Source organism: Colobus angolensis, unplaced genomic scaffold (assembly GCF_000951035.1).
Source record: "Colobus angolensis palliatus isolate OR3802 unplaced genomic scaffold, Cang.pa_1.0 Scaffold148, whole genome shotgun sequence".
In the NCBI taxonomy this organism is placed as follows: Eukaryota; Metazoa; Chordata; class Mammalia; order Primates; family Cercopithecidae; genus Colobus; species Colobus angolensis.
In genome coordinates, this window is record NW_012114577.1 from 3,221,629 (window position 1) to 3,236,914 (window position 15,286).

At 41.1% G+C, this 15,286-nt stretch overlaps 2 protein-coding genes across 2 annotated transcripts in view; both read right to left on the bottom strand.

The window, feature by feature from the left end:
- The window catches only part of RBM34 (RNA binding motif protein 34), a 46,340-nt gene that overhangs the window by 26,265 nt on the left and 4,789 nt on the right, over positions 1–15,286 (bottom strand). The window contains exons 3-7 of the mRNA XM_011935730.1: positions 13,228–13,443; positions 11,056–11,202; positions 1,300–1,580; positions 1,019–1,193; positions 635–771 (exon numbers count right to left, since the gene is read on the bottom strand). Coding sequence (XP_011791120.1) covers positions 635–771; positions 1,019–1,193; positions 1,300–1,352 — 365 coding nt within the window. The 5' untranslated portion in view covers positions 1,353–1,580; positions 11,056–11,202; positions 13,228–13,443. The remainder of the gene's footprint in view (positions 1–634; positions 772–1,018; positions 1,194–1,299; positions 1,581–11,055; positions 11,203–13,227; positions 13,444–15,286) is intronic.
- Positions 5,292–15,286, bottom strand: part of ARID4B (AT rich interactive domain 4B (RBP1-like)) — a 165,344-nt gene continuing 155,349 nt past the window's right edge. The window contains exons 22-24 of the mRNA XM_011935756.1: positions 13,228–13,443; positions 11,056–11,202; positions 5,292–7,056 (exon numbers count right to left, since the gene is read on the bottom strand). Of these exons, the coding sequence (XP_011791146.1) occupies positions 6,929–7,056; positions 11,056–11,202; positions 13,228–13,443 (491 nt within the window). The 3' untranslated portion in view covers positions 5,292–6,928. The remainder of the gene's footprint in view (positions 7,057–11,055; positions 11,203–13,227; positions 13,444–15,286) is intronic.

The following is a 15,286-nucleotide window of genomic DNA, read 5'->3' on the forward strand; positions in this document are numbered from 1 at the left end:
AAACCAAACTCTTTTATATACATGCTGAAATATTTATAGATGAAACATAAGTTTTCCTTTTGCTTCCAAATAACGAGGGGGTGGCTGGGCACGGTGGCTCACACCTGTAATTCCAACACTTTGGGAGGCCGAGGCAGGCAGACCGCTTGAGGTCTGGAGTTTGACACCTGCCTGGCCAACATGGTGAAACCCTGTCTCGACTAAAAATACAAAAATGAGCCGGGCATGGCGGCGCACACCTGTAGTCCCAGCTACTCAGGCTGAGGCAGGAGAATCGCTTGAACCTGGGAAGGGGAGGCTGCAGTGAGCTGATATCAATGCACTTCTACTCCAGCCTGGGCATGGCATCAAGACTCCATCTCAAAACAAACAAACAAAAACAAATAATGAGGGGGTATATGAGTGGGGTAAAAATACAAAAAGGTTGGCCAAGTATTAAATTGCTGATGCTGAGTACATGGGGTTTCTTAGCCTTTTCAACTTTTCTATATGTACTGGATTTTCCATAATAAATGTTTTGAAAAAAAGTAGAAATATGAAATGAGATAAAACTAAGACGAATATTGCAGGTATACGAATGTTAATTTCTTTACCACTTAATTTCTTTAACATCAAATAAGAGAATTTTACCAACCTGTTTGCCAACTTTTTCTCTGCGTTAGTGTGTTTCTTCTTCGCTTTCACTTTTTTTGCAGGTTCTTGCAAAAGTGGTCTTTCAATCTGGGATGTACTTTCTTCCACCTCATTCCGTTTCCTTTTTTTGATGGTTTCCTTTTTAAAAGTTTGAAGTTATATATGAGACCCCATCCTTTTAGAATTCTGACCCTAAGCCATAATTTAGTGGTCTTTCTAAATGAGCATCTCCTCTCTCTCACTGGTATGAAGAGTCATGAAAGGTTACTTACAATGAATCCTGTGTCCCCCCTTTAGAAACCGCGCTTCACGTGGTAGGTAAGAAGCCTGTTTCATATGTAAGTGGTTTTAACCAGCTATTCGGGAAGAAAGCCCAGTGACTTACTTTAGGCACAGGCACGTACACGGGTTGAATCTGGGGCTCCAGAGAACTGAAGAGGGCCGCCAGCCGACCGGTGCCACCTCTGGAATGGTGCTCGCCGCGGCATAAGCTACTGGCGACCTGTCCAACCCTGTAGTTTCCCGGCGGACTCCAGGGAACGCCGTCGTCAGGGTTCTCTCTAGAAACGGACGCCAGAAACTCAGCCACGCCACGCACCACCGCTTCGCCAGCACGAGGGAACGTACAACATCCCTCCCCAGTTACTCGTGCCGCGCGCCACTCACCCCTCCTCGACACTTCTCTTTCTCTTCCGTTTGTTCATCACTTCCAAGGCCATTCTTACTCGGAGAACTCCCAGACGGCAGCGGCGCGCGAGCTCGCACTTCCGGGTTCCCGGCACTTCCGCTCTCGGGCCACGCCCCCTCCTCCCAGGCAGTCGGCCGCCAAGCCGCGGTGGGAGGCGTTCGGTGAGGCGTCAGGTTTGTCCCATTTGGTTGGTGGTCCTTGCCGTTTCAGAGAAGCCTCATTTTGGGAGTGAAGGACGTCTTCTGGGAGTGATTGAAGCCTGCAGTGTGAAGAATCAGCCAGGCTAGGAGCGGGGTGTCCACCCAAGCCAAGGGAGAAATACGTAAAATACTGACTTGTTGAAAAAGAGGGAGGTTTGGCAAGAAATGAGGTTGCGGGTGAACGCAGTAGGGTGTTTACAACTGGCTAATCGCTGTTAAGAGTACAAAGAGTTCTTTGTACTCTTCTGGCAACTTTTCTGAAATATGACATTATTCCAAAATAAAGACCACACCTCTAACGAGTCACGTCAACATACAAATTCGAAAGATTGTAATACGGCCCTGCTATTCTACCTGGAAAAGTAGATACTTGGCATTCAAAACTCTTCAAGGTGTTCTCAGCCCGTCTTCCCAGACTCATCTCCCTCCAGCCCCTGACATTTTAGCCTGCTTTTTCCACCGCCTCTATAGTTGTTATTCTTGTCCCCTCTGTTGTAATTGCCCTCCTCTTTCCCCTCCTGCAAAATAATGCCCATCCTTCAAGGCCTAGCTCAGATACTTAGACAATGTTTCTTTGCAGCCAGGCGCGGTGGCTCGCCTGTAATCCCAACACATTTGGAGGCCGAAGCAGGAGTAATGGCGTGAGGACTAGGAGTCTGAAACCAGCCTGGTCGATCTAGCGAAACTTCCTCTCTACAGAAAACAAATTAGAGGGGGACCTTCCTGCTCCGCGCCTGATCTTGGCTCATTGCAACCTCCACCTCCCCGGTTCAAGCGATTCTCCTACCTCAGCCTCCCAAGTAGTTGGGATTACAGGCATGTGCCACCACGCCTGGCTAATTTTATATTTTTAGTAGAGACAGGGTTTCTCCATGTTGGTCAGGCTGGTCTCGAATTCCCGACCTCAGATGATCCGCTCGCCTTGACCTCCCAGCGTCCTGGGATTACAGGTATGACCCACCACACCCAGCTAGGTAGCAGATACTTACATAAGAAAACAGACTACGAAAGAAGCTGTGGTTGGAGATAGTTTTAAAATTATCTTGATTGCCATTCGGTGCTGTTTTTAACCATTTAGAGATCACTGACCGCTTTGAGAGTTTGCAATATGAGGACATGGTGGGGCATGGTGGCTCACGCCTATAATCCCAGCACTTTGGGAGACCAAGGCGGAAGGAATGCAAGCCTGAGAGTTTCAGATCCACGACTGCACCATTTGCACTAAAGTCTGGCAACACGAGCAAAACTCCGTCACAAAAAAAACAAAAGGAGGCCGGGTGCAGTGGGTCACGCCTGTAATCCCAGCACTTCGGGAGGCCGAGGTGGGTGGATCATCTGAGGTCAGGATTTTCAGACCAGCCTGGCCAACATGGTGAAACCGCATCTCTACTAAAAATACAAAAATTAGCTGGGCGTGGTGGCAGGCGCCTGTAATCCCAGCTAGTCGGGAGGCTGATGCAGGAGAATCGCTTGAATCAGGGAGGCAGAGGTTGCAGTGAGCCGAGATTGTGCCATTGCATTCCAGCGTGGGCAACAGAGCGAGATTCTCTCTAAAACAAAACAAAAGAAATTAACAAGACCCCACTCTAATTTTAGTTTTTTCAGTAGGAAAAAAAAAAAGTTTTGGAGAACACCGTTAAGAAACCTGTCATCTTGGCCGGGCGCAGTGGCTCACACCTGTAATCCCAACACGTTGGGAGGCCAAGGCGGGCAGATCATGAGGTCAAGAGATCGAGCCCATCCTGGCTAACACAGTGAAACACCCCCTCTACTAAAAATACAAAAATTAGCCAGGTGTGGTGACAGGTGCCTGTAGTTCTAGCTACTTGGGAGGCTGAGGCAGGAGAATCACTTGAACTTGGGAGGCAGAGGTTGCAGTGAGCCAAGATTGTGCCACCGCACTCCAGCCTTGGGCAACAGAGCAAGACTCCTTCTCAAAAAAAGAAAAAGAAAAAAGAAAAAAAAAGAAAAATATACCATCTTAATATGTTAATTGTAAACTAACTTAGTAAAGTCTAGTTTAGGTGACCAGAAGTAGACATAGGTCAATTCTACTAATGCAATAAAATCCTCAAACCCTCTTAAGAAGCTAGGAAGTAGAACAAGAAGGCAGGTGAGACAGAGGCACAAAGGTATAAATCTCGACTCCAACAAAATTTGGAACAATTCCCCTATTCAGCACTGTTTCTATAACATACTCAGTACATGATATTAAAAGCTCCTCAAAAAACAGGGTTTCATGATTAGGTAGGATTGAAAACAGTAGGGTAAAGGGTTATTTAGGCAGGTATCTCTTCACAGGCCTTCTCTCCAAGTTTTTAATATGCAAACACTGTGATTCTGTAGGAAAAGAATGTGCCATACATAGATTTCCCAAAATATATTTGGTTATAAATTCCCAGGGCATTTCCAGGGACCAGTATTCTAGGAATTCCTTTTGGGAAGCATCGTTCCACAGATTTAAAAGATCATCCCTTAAACTAATTTTTGTGAAAATAAAAGGCCACCACAAAGATGCTTTAAAAAATATGTATTTGAGCTTTCTAGGCCTTAAAAAAGTTTATTTCTCTTCTCTTTTTTTGAGATTGAGTTTTGATCTTGTTGCCCAGGCTGGAGTGCAATGGTGCAATCTCGGCTCACTGCAACCTCCACCTCCTGGGTTCAAGCGATTCTCCTGTCTCAGCCTCCCTAGTAGCTGGGATTACAGGCATGTGCCACCATGACCAGCTAATTTGGCATTTTTAGTAAAGACAGGGTTTCACCATGTTGGTCAGGCTGGTTTTGTCCTGACCTTGGGTGATCCACCCGCCGCAACCTCCCGAAGTGCTGGGATTACAGGTATTGAGCCACCACGCCTAGCCTTTGTATTAAAGATTTTCTTTTGGTAGAAAGTCCAATAAGTCCAGCCAAAAAAACTAGATTATGGATTTTTAAAAGTCTGCGGCAAAGCAGTGTTTCTCAACCCAGATGCATATTAATACCACAGGAGACCCTTAAAAATTAAAGATCAACATCCAGGTACTACCCCCAACCAATTAAATATAACTCCTTGGGAGTGGGGTGTGAGTACTGAATATACTTTTAACGATGTCCAGATTATTGCAATGTGCAATAGAACACACTGAAGTATAAAAGACCCAGAAGGGTCTAAATTAAAAATTTTTTAAAAGCTGCTGGTAATGGTTTCAAGTGTTAAATAAAAAAATAATAATTTTCTAATTTGGACAATTCTCCAAGTGATAAGAAAAATATTTAAATTCAGACTAAAGCAAAATAGTGTATGCAAAGATAAAAGAATGCCTAGGTCGGGTGTGGTGGCTCAGGCCTGTAATCCCAGCACACTGGGAGGCCAAGGTGGGTGGATCACATGAGGTCAGGAGTTTGAGACCAGCCTGACCAGTATGGTGAAACATCGTCTCTGCTAAAAATACAAAAATTAGCCAGGTGTGCTGGCAGGTGCCTATAATCCCAGCTACGTGGAAGGCTGAAGCTAGAGAATTGCTTGAACCCAGGAGGTGGAAGTTGCAGTAAGCTGAGATTGCGCCACTGCACTCTAGCCTGGGTGACAGAGCAAGACTCCATGTACACACACAAAAAAAGAATGTCTAATACATTCCTTATCTGGTTAATGGACTTTTAATTTTCATAGGTAGAATCTTCCTTTTTGTGTATCAATTAATCCCGTGATAATGCATGCTGGATATGTATGTTCCAGTCAGTCATCACATACAGAAATGAACTAAAATTACTAAATCTTTTAGAAACAAAAATCAAGGATTCACAAACTATGGCATTTTATTTCAGAGCCTTTGCTTACATTTGTACAATATATTACATAATTCTTCATTGTTTGCAGATCCTAATATATACTTTATAGCTTTTATTCTATAAGCTTTTTCTTCAACATTTTGCTGTCAACAAATCTTTACAGTCCTGTACAAATTTGAATAACTTGAAACCATTTTCAACAAAATTAGTTACTGTAAGCACACACTACAAGACTGAAAATGCTTTTCTTAGAAAAGTTGAATGTAAAGGATTCTGACACGTTAGCATCTACAACAAAACGCATTGAAATTCTCACATGTCGTATTGCCAGAAACAAATAAAACATGCCAGCCCCATCCAAAAAAAGTACACAGAACTACAATTAAAACAGTAAAACAGTCTGTACAATAAAGTACTGTGTATTAACAGTGCCAGGTATTAAATAGCTTGAATGAACACATCCGCAATATACAAATGTCTTACAAAGGTGAAGAATTAAATACAAGTGCCAAACAGAACAGAGATTGGAATCATACAACATAAAGTCAATACAAGTGAAAACAATTTTGCATTCATTTTGGATTCTATACAAGGCATTTAATTTTAAAGGCCTACCACCCCCATTAGCTATTTATATTTAAAATAACCACCATCCTTTTGAGACAGTTCATATCAACAATCTTGAACCATACTAATACATTACTTGTTCCTGAAGTCCTTTTGTTGTAGCTCATAATAAAATAAGCAATACAAATGAATTATCTGTATTTAAGGGAAAAGAAACATTTACAAGAAAACACAAAAATATAACTGTTATAATTCATTATGAATAAATATACACTTTGAACTGGCTAAGTACAATCTTTATACATTGTTTAAGATTTAATACAGTTTATTAGCCATTTTCTTTTTTCACACAATGTATTATATCAAAATTAAAAAAAAATACTGATTTATAGAAAAATGGCAAAGTACAGTAGTTCCATTCCAATTTGAAGGGGCATGAAAAGCCACTGCAAGACCTTTTAGCCTAATTCAAACCTGTAAACATGTTCAGTCTTTTTATTTTAAAGAGAATCTTTAATATTTGGTTACCAGGATTGATGTCTGATATCCTGTTAACTGCAGGTTTTGAATTTATTACATGTGCTTGACTTATACAATTAAAGCCACCCTAAGGTGACTTGCTTTAAAAAACAATTACCTTGTACAAATGAAAATAGGTTCATATTTTTTCATAAATAAATGGAAAAATATCAAATGTTCCAGCTTTAACAAAATACAAGGGAATACATATACAGTAAGTTATCTTAACATGTTCGGACCCACCCCTTAGCTATGCTTACTGTATTGTCTCTACAGGCAGTGAAAAGCCTCCATTTGCCACAGTGGAAGGCCTTCAAGTTACCAGACACACAATTCCCAGACAAGTTGGAAACAATTATTGCTTGAGGAAAAGCAGTTCATTGTACTTTTTCTTCATAAAAAAGTGCACTTAAGTGCCAAGTCAGCTTGTCAAGAAACAATTTTTAAATATAAAATAGTGCTTGTCTGATATTTTTTTGTGCCACTGTGCAGTATAAAAAAAAAGTGGCCCTCAACAGCCATTAAGTGCAAAGTGCTTTAGCAAGTCCTGCTGTCACCTGCACTCAACTGACATTCCATTTTGTGATGCGCTGGACATTGATGGTTCAGCTAAAGTTAACATAACAGCAGCTGTTATGGAACTGGATGAAGGTGAAGAAGAAGATGAGGATGTAGCAGCACCTAAGGAAAAGGGAGACCAAACCAAGAACTTAATAAAAATGTATGTCCAACAATAGACAGAAAGAAAATACTAGTCCTCTGAACTAAAATTCCATTATATTCTCCAAAATCATTTAGCTTACAACAACAGTGGTCAATTCTCACAGTACCACAATGTAAAGAAAGGAAAAGCTAGTGTAGCTCAAGAAGCTAGATAGTGCCCAACTACAGAAGTAATGAAAAGGATAGACCAGGGAAGGCTCCTGTGTGGGTCAAAGAGGGAAAGAACTGTGCCTAGTCTACAAGACACAGAAATAAAATATAGAATACACTTTTTGTAATAGTGAAACAAGCATCAAAACAGGAAAAATCTGCAATCCATCCAAAAATCTTTTATCCCCTCCTAATTCCTCCATCGTTCTGTACTTGGGAGTTTTCTTGTACATGTAAATGGTGACGAGAATGGGAAGCTTAATTGCTTCTTCAAATTGGACCAAAACAGTGCATAGCTCAACTGTTGCATTCTCCTCCACTAGGTTTACAAAGCAAATAACACATTCGTTATTTTCATCAGAGAAAGTCTCTCATGTCTTTTTTTTTTTTTTTTTTTTGAGACAGAGTCTTGCTCTGTTGCCCAGGCTGGAGTGCAGTGGCGCAATCTTGGCTCACTGCAAGCTCTGCCTCCCGAGTTCATGCCATTCTCCTGCCTCAGCCTCCCGAGTAGCTGGAACTACAGGCGCCCGCCACCAAGCCGGCTAATTTTTTTGTATTTTTAGTAGAGACGGGGTTTCACCATGTTAGCCAGGATGGTCTCGATCTCCTGACCTCGTGATCCACCTGTCTCGGCCTCCCAAAGTGCTGGGATTATAGGTGTGAGCCACCACGCCTGGCCTGTTTGTTTGTTTTTTTTGAGAGGGAGTCCAGCTCTGTCACCTAGGCTGGAGTGCAGTGGTGCGATCTCGGCTCACTGCAAGCTCCACCTTCCATGTTCAAGCCATTCTCCTGCTTCAGCCTCCTTTTTCTTTCTTTTTTTTTTTCTTTTTTTTGTTTTGAGATGGAGTCTTGCTCTATTGCCCAGGCTGGCCTGCAGCAATGCAATATCGGCTCACTGCAACCTTTGCCTCCCGGGTTCAAGTAATTCTCCAGTCTCAGTTTCCTGAGTAGCTGGGATTACAGGCATGCACATCCATGTCCAGCTAATTTTTATATTTTTAGTAGAGATGGGGTTTCGCCATGTTGGCCAGGCTGGTCTCGAACTCCTGACCTCAGGTGATCTGCCTGCCTCGGCCTCCCAAAGTGCTGGAATTACTGGCGTGAACCACCATTCTTGGCCTCTCTCATTATTATAAATTAGTATTCATAAAATAATATTTTTACATACATGCAGAGATTTAAAAAATTCAGTACAGGGGTAATAAGATAGAAAAGTAAGTATCCCTCTCATTCAGGAACCTCCTAATCACCCAAATTCCCCTCCCCATTGTTACCAGTTGCTTCATATTCATTATAACTCTAGAAGAAAGGCTGGCAAAAAACCACCCCAGGGGCAAATCTGGCTTACTTGTCTTTGGAAAGAAAATTGTATTGGAACACAGCATGCCTATTTGTTTACATATTGCCTATGGGAGATTTCACACTTAGCATGGCAGAGATAAGTAGCTTCTACAGAGACCATATGGCCCACAAAGCCTAATGTATTTATTGTCTCTTTACAGAAAATGTTTGCAACCCCTGTTCTATAGGAATTTTACCTCTAGAATCTAGAGATATGATATACAAATTTAAAATATGTAGATATAGCAACACCTTTAAAAACACAAGTGGAGGCCGGGCTCGGTGGCTCACGCCTGTAATCCCAGCACTCTGCAAGGCCGAGGTGGGCGGATCACCAGGTCAGGAGATCGAGACCATCCTGGCTAACACCGTGAAACTCAGTCTCTACTAAAAATACAAAATATTAGCCAGGCGTGGTGGCAGGCACCTATAGTCCCAACTACTTGTGAGGCTGAGGCAGGAGAATAGCATCAACTCGGGAGGTGGAGCTTGGAGTGAGTCGAGATCGTGCCACTGCACTCCATCCTGGGCAACAGAGGAAGACTCCGTCTCAATAATAATAATAATAATAATAATAATAATAATACAAAAATTAGCTGGGCATGGCGGCACGCACCTGTAGTCCCAGCTACTCGGGAGGCTGAGGCAGGAGAATCGCTTGAACCGGAAGGCAGAGATTGCAGTGAGCCGACATCGCGCCACTGCACTCCAGCCTGGTGACTGACCGAGACTCCGTCTCAAAAAAAAAAAAACAAAAACAAAACACAAGTGGAAGCACAGTTCAGTGTCTTTTTTTTAAACAATACATTTTAAGAGATTGTACCATATCAGTACATACAGATCTTTTTCTTTTCAAAGTTGAGTAGTATTCTACTATATTTACAACTCATAACTTATATGAATTTCACTATACTGTTCCTGCATTCGTTTTGGTTTTAATTTTTTTGGTAAGAATGATACCTTATTTGGGCCGGGTGCAGTGGCTCACGCCTGTAATCCCAGCACTTTGGGAGACCCAAGCGGGCAGATCAGGAAGTCAAGAGATTGAGCCCATCCTGCATCCTGGCCAACATGGTGAAACCCCGTCTCTACTAAAAATACAAAAATTTGCTGGGTGTGACGGCATGCTTGTAATCCCAGCCACTCGGGAGGCTGAGGCAGGAAAATCACTTAAACCCAGGAGGCAGAGGTCGCAGTGAGCTGAGATCGCGCCACTGCACTCCAGCCTGGGCAACTGAGTGAAATTCCATCTCAAAAAAAAAAAGAGAATGATACCTTATTTTATTTGCATTTCTTTGGTAACCAGGATAAGCATTTTTCTATGGATTTTTCTTAAAATAGTATTTAGGAACTGACTTTTAATGCTAACCCAGTAGAGAGGCTCTATTTAGGAAAAGCATTCATTATAAAGAATTTGTGGTGACTATATTTACAAAACACTGTTTAGAAGGAGTTTCTGGATAGATGTCTTGTCTTTTTTTTGTGTGAGACAGTTCAGCTCTTGTTGCCCAGGCTGGAGTGCAATGGCATGATCTTGGTTCACTGCAACATCTGCCTCCTGGGTTCAAGCAATTCTCCTGCCTCAGCCTCCCAAGCAGCTGGGATTACAGGCGCCTGCCACAACACACAGCTAATTTTTTGTATTTTTAGTAGAGACAGGGTTTCACTATGTTGGCCAGGCTGGTCTCGACCTCCTGACCTCACGCAATCCACCCACCTCGGCCTCCCAAAGTGCTGGGATTATAGGCGTGAGCCAGTGTGACCGGCCTCCTCCCAGATTTTAATTTATCTCACTTCCTCGTGTCATTCAGGTGTCAACAAAAATATGCTGACCATTTGTAATCTAAAGTAACCCATCCATAATCACTGCCTTAACATCACTGTATTTTCTTCATGGTGCTTTCACTATCTGAAATTATCTTATTAGGATGTTTTTGGTAGAGTATAAACTCTATGAAAGTGAATATTATGATCTGAAATAATTGTTTTTATTTGAGACAAATTACTTCACTTTAGAGATGAGGAAAATAAGACAAAGAAATTAAAGAATTTGCCTGAAAACAGACAGATATAAAGTCATGGTGGTCTAACTGCAGAGTGAGAAATTCTCGTTTATGTTTAAATAAAGTAAAAATACTGACGAGGCACTCTGGCTCACGCCTGTAATCCTAGCACTTTGGGAGGACAAGACAGGTGAATCACCTGAGGTCAGGAGTTAGAGACCAGCCTGATTGACCTGGTGAAACCCTGTCTCTACTCTACCTAAAGAATACAAAATCAGCCGGGCTTGGTGGCACACTCCTGTAATTCCAGCTACTTGGGAAGCTGAGATAGGAGAACTGCTTGAACCCAGGAGGTGGGGGTTGCAGTGAGCTGAGATTGCGCCATTGCACTCCAGCCTGGCAACAAGAGCAAAACTCCATCTCAAAATAAATAAATAAATAAAAGTAAAGTAAAAACACTTACTTTCTCTCTCTTTCTTCTTTAAACGCTTTCTCCTCCGATCAATGGAAGCTACTTCAGATTTTAATGACAGATAATGTTTTCTGATTTCTTGAAGCTTTTCTTGAAGAATTGTGATGCGTTCAGCACTTGTCATATTTTCCAGGTCCGCTATAAATTTAAAGTTTTCATTAATAGACGTTTTTAAAGAAAATTTTAACATATAAAGGACAAAACACAGAACATGGTTGTTGAATAAGGTTGAGGCAGATAAACTAAAAAACTAAGGCTTCTAAAATATTTGTTTTCCAAATTTTTTATCTAGCCTAGAACAATGCCTGGCACATAATAAATGCACAATATTTGTTGAATGAATATGTACAGAATTAAACACCTTAAGATCTACATATATCCACATCCATATACAGTACCACCACAATAAAAAAAAATCACACTTAAAAATAAAACTGGGACCGGGCACGGTGGTTCACACCTGTAATCCTAGCACTTTGGGAGGCCGAGGCGGGCAGATCACGAGGTCAGGAGTTCGATATCAGCCTGGCCAAGATGGTGAAACCCTATCTCAACTAAAAACACAAAAATTAGCCAGGCGTGGTGGCGGGTGCCTGTAATTCCAGCTATTTGGTAGGCTGGGGCAGGAGAATCGCTTGAATTCGTGAGGTGGAGGTTGGAGTGAGCCCAGATCATGCCACTGCACTCCAGCCTGGGCAACAGAGTGAGACTCTGTCTAAAAAAACAAAAATATAAAAACAAAACAAAAAACCTAGAAAGACAGCAAAATGCTAAATTGTACACATTTTTTGAGTAACAACACTGTGGATAAATTTTTCTCTTCTGTTCTCTGTTGTTTTTTAGGTTTTTTTAAAGAGTGTGTGAAACATTTAAATTAGAAGGCAATTTTAAAAAGCTTAGTCTAAAGCAATCTTCAATCTCCTAAGAATACTTAAGGTATTTCCTTGTGTGAAAAACTCTAGAGTAGTATTTTAAAAATATACATATTGGCTGGTGTGATGGCTCACACTTGTAACACTAGCACTTTGGGAAGCAGAGTTGGGAGGATCAGCTCAGTCTTGAGCTTAAGAGTTCAAGACTAGCCTGGGCAACATAGTGAGACCTCGTCTCTATTTAAAATACACACACATATACATATATATATATATCTTTTTTTAAATGAAGATTTATGAAGTTTTCTCACATATACGAAAGTATAGACAGAAGGACAGTGAACCCCATGTACTCATCATCCAGCTTCAGTAATCATCAATTTATGGCAAAACTTGTTATCATCTGCACCCCATCCATTCCTGACCCCTAACACCAGATCATTTTAAATCAAATTACCTATGTCATATCAGAAATATCTAGTCAGTGTTGATATTTGCCTCAACTGCCTTAAAATTTTTCTTTAACCAATTTATTTATTCAAATCAGGATCCAAATAAGGTCTATACATTGCAATTCATTAATACATCTATTAAGTTTGGTAGAGTCTCTTTTTCAGAGTATTAGCATGAAGAGTTACTAGAATTGGGTTTGGGCATGGTGGCTCATGCCCGAAATCCCAGCACTTTGCGAGGCTGAGGCGGGAGGATCACCTGAGGTCAGGAGTTCGAGACCAGCCTGGCCAACATGGTGAAATCCTGTGTCCACTAAAAATACAACAACAAAATTAGCCGGGTGTGGTGGTGGGCGTCTGTAATCCCAACTACTCGGGAGGCTGAGGCAGGAGAATCATTTGAACCACGGACACTGTAGTGAGCAGAGACTGTGCCACTGCACTGCACTCTAGCCTGGGTGACACACTCTATCTCCAAAAAAAAAAAAAAAGGCTGGCGCAGTGGCTCATGCCTGTAATCCCAGCACTTTGTGAGGCCGAGGTGGGCGGATCATGAGGTCAGGAAATGGAGACCATCCTGGCCAACATGGTGAAACCCTGTCTCTACTAAAAACACAAAAAAATTAGCTGGGTGTGGTGGTGCTTGCCTGTAATCCCAGCTACTCGGGAGGCTGAGGCAGGAGGATGGCTTGAACCCAGGAGGCTAGAGATTATAGTGAGCCAAGATCGTACCACTGCACTCCAGCCTGGCAACAGAGTGAGACTCAGTCTCAAAAAACAAAACAAAACAAGTTACTAGGATGAAGTCTGTATGCTTGTCAATTTAACATGTCACTTACACATCTGAAAACTCCATTTGTAAACTTTGGGTAATCGATTACTGGGTTCCTTGAGATCAGGATCCTTATCACCATTCTTTCCACATTTTCCTGGAGACTGTGTCCTTGCGGGAGATTTGGTACTATGAGACTTCATTCCAGTGGAAACTGATTTGACTGGCTGACTCTTAGTTATACTTTCACCAGCTGAAAGTTCTTCACTATCACTACTATTTGCTGAAAAAGAAAGAAAAGATTTAATAAACGAAAATATAATAATAAATTTGTCACAGATTTTAGTAGATAATTTAAAATTAGTCATTTGAATTTAGTACTACAGAAAACAACTTGCCTAGAAATCTGGAAAATAACATACAAATGCAGCAGCATCTTAGGAAAAGCAAAAACAAAAAACTTCTTACCTGAACTGCCAATAATATATATATTTTTAAAATCACTCACACTAATCTATCATTATGCTTGGTAGACTGTCAAATATACAGTAATCATTTGAATGGCTTTTTACTCTATTATGTTAATATATAAAGTAAAATATAACTTCTTTTAAAATGATTAATTGCAGAAACTTCTACAATCAATGTGTAACATTGGGTATATGCAACATTTTCCTACTCCTTTGGCCACAAACAAATAATGATGCACAATCATCATATTCAATAAAGAACTCCTTGGGAATAAACTCTAAAGTTTGACATGTATAATGAAATTATTCTTAAATAACCCCTATGCTGTGGGTTGACTAAAATAATCAGTTTCACCCTAATAAAATATTCAGTATTTTATGAACAATTCAGAAGTCTGTGTAACAATTATGTTACAACTGCTATTGCTAAGTAAACTTCAGTACTAAAATGGAAATACCTGACCTTGACAGCTCACCATGTGGACAGGTAGGTGATGGGATTAGTATTTCCATAGATAACCTCTTTTTGGATATAAAGTATTACTTTAGATTCCATCAGAATTAATTCATGTTACTAAATTATTCTCTGAGAATGGTTCCTCATTCTGATTTACCATGGCAGAAGCCCAGTAAGTAAAATGGGAGAACACTGTGTCTCTGTATTATATGAATATACTAAATGACTCATTGAAGATGAACTCTCCTAGGAAATGTCATTTAAATAGTAAACGCTTGAAGACAAAAACATCACAGTGAAAGAAAAAACACTTTAAATATCCTACCAGTTACACCAAACAATTGATGACTGATTTGGCATATATTTACTGATTTTTCACTTAACAACATCACCAAAAAAAAAAAAAAAAGAGTTAAACTCTCAAAGCCAGAAAGTATTCCAAATAGTAAAGGCAGATAGCAGCAACTCCTCCCACTGTGAAATTTTGGGAATAAAGAAACTCCACCACTGGTTGACACATATATACAACTTCCCTCCCAGCTCCCCCACTGCTGCTCTGGAACCCCTGGCAACTCCTAGCTAAGCCACCCAAGGGTTGGCCCCACTCTATGCAGTGGACTGTCTCAGCCTGGCTTTCATGGCCTTGCTGAGCACAGCCGCCCGGGGCCCCAGGGACGCCATATTCACCGCCTGGAAGTCATATGGGCTCAGCAGAACCTCGGGGAGCTGGCCGAATAACCCTTTTCTGCACTGAAGTGCAGCCAAGCCGGCTGCTAGCAAAGGTCAGGCAGTGGAAGTGGCAGAAGTCTCCTGGAAGAGCAGCAGGAGGTCAGTGTGGGGCACCTGAAAAAAAATTCTTTACATATTTTCTGCTTCTTACTTTGTCTACAAAAGAGATAAAATGTGCAGCCCTCAGAAGAAATACAGTATATATATTTTCTGTGGATTGATGAACGGAGTCGTTGCTAAAGTTGGAGCATACTTAGCAAAAAGTATTGTTTGTAGTTACTCTCAGGTCACATAATATAGGATACCAAAGATAAATGTCGTAGACTGAGTTGTTGGAATTATAGTTCTAAAGTTATCTTGATTGTTATACTTCTATGCTGATTTTGCCTTGAAGAATTACTAAGCGATCAATTTCACTGTAATAAAAATAACACATAGTTGAAATATTTCACAATGTGTGATACATTTTA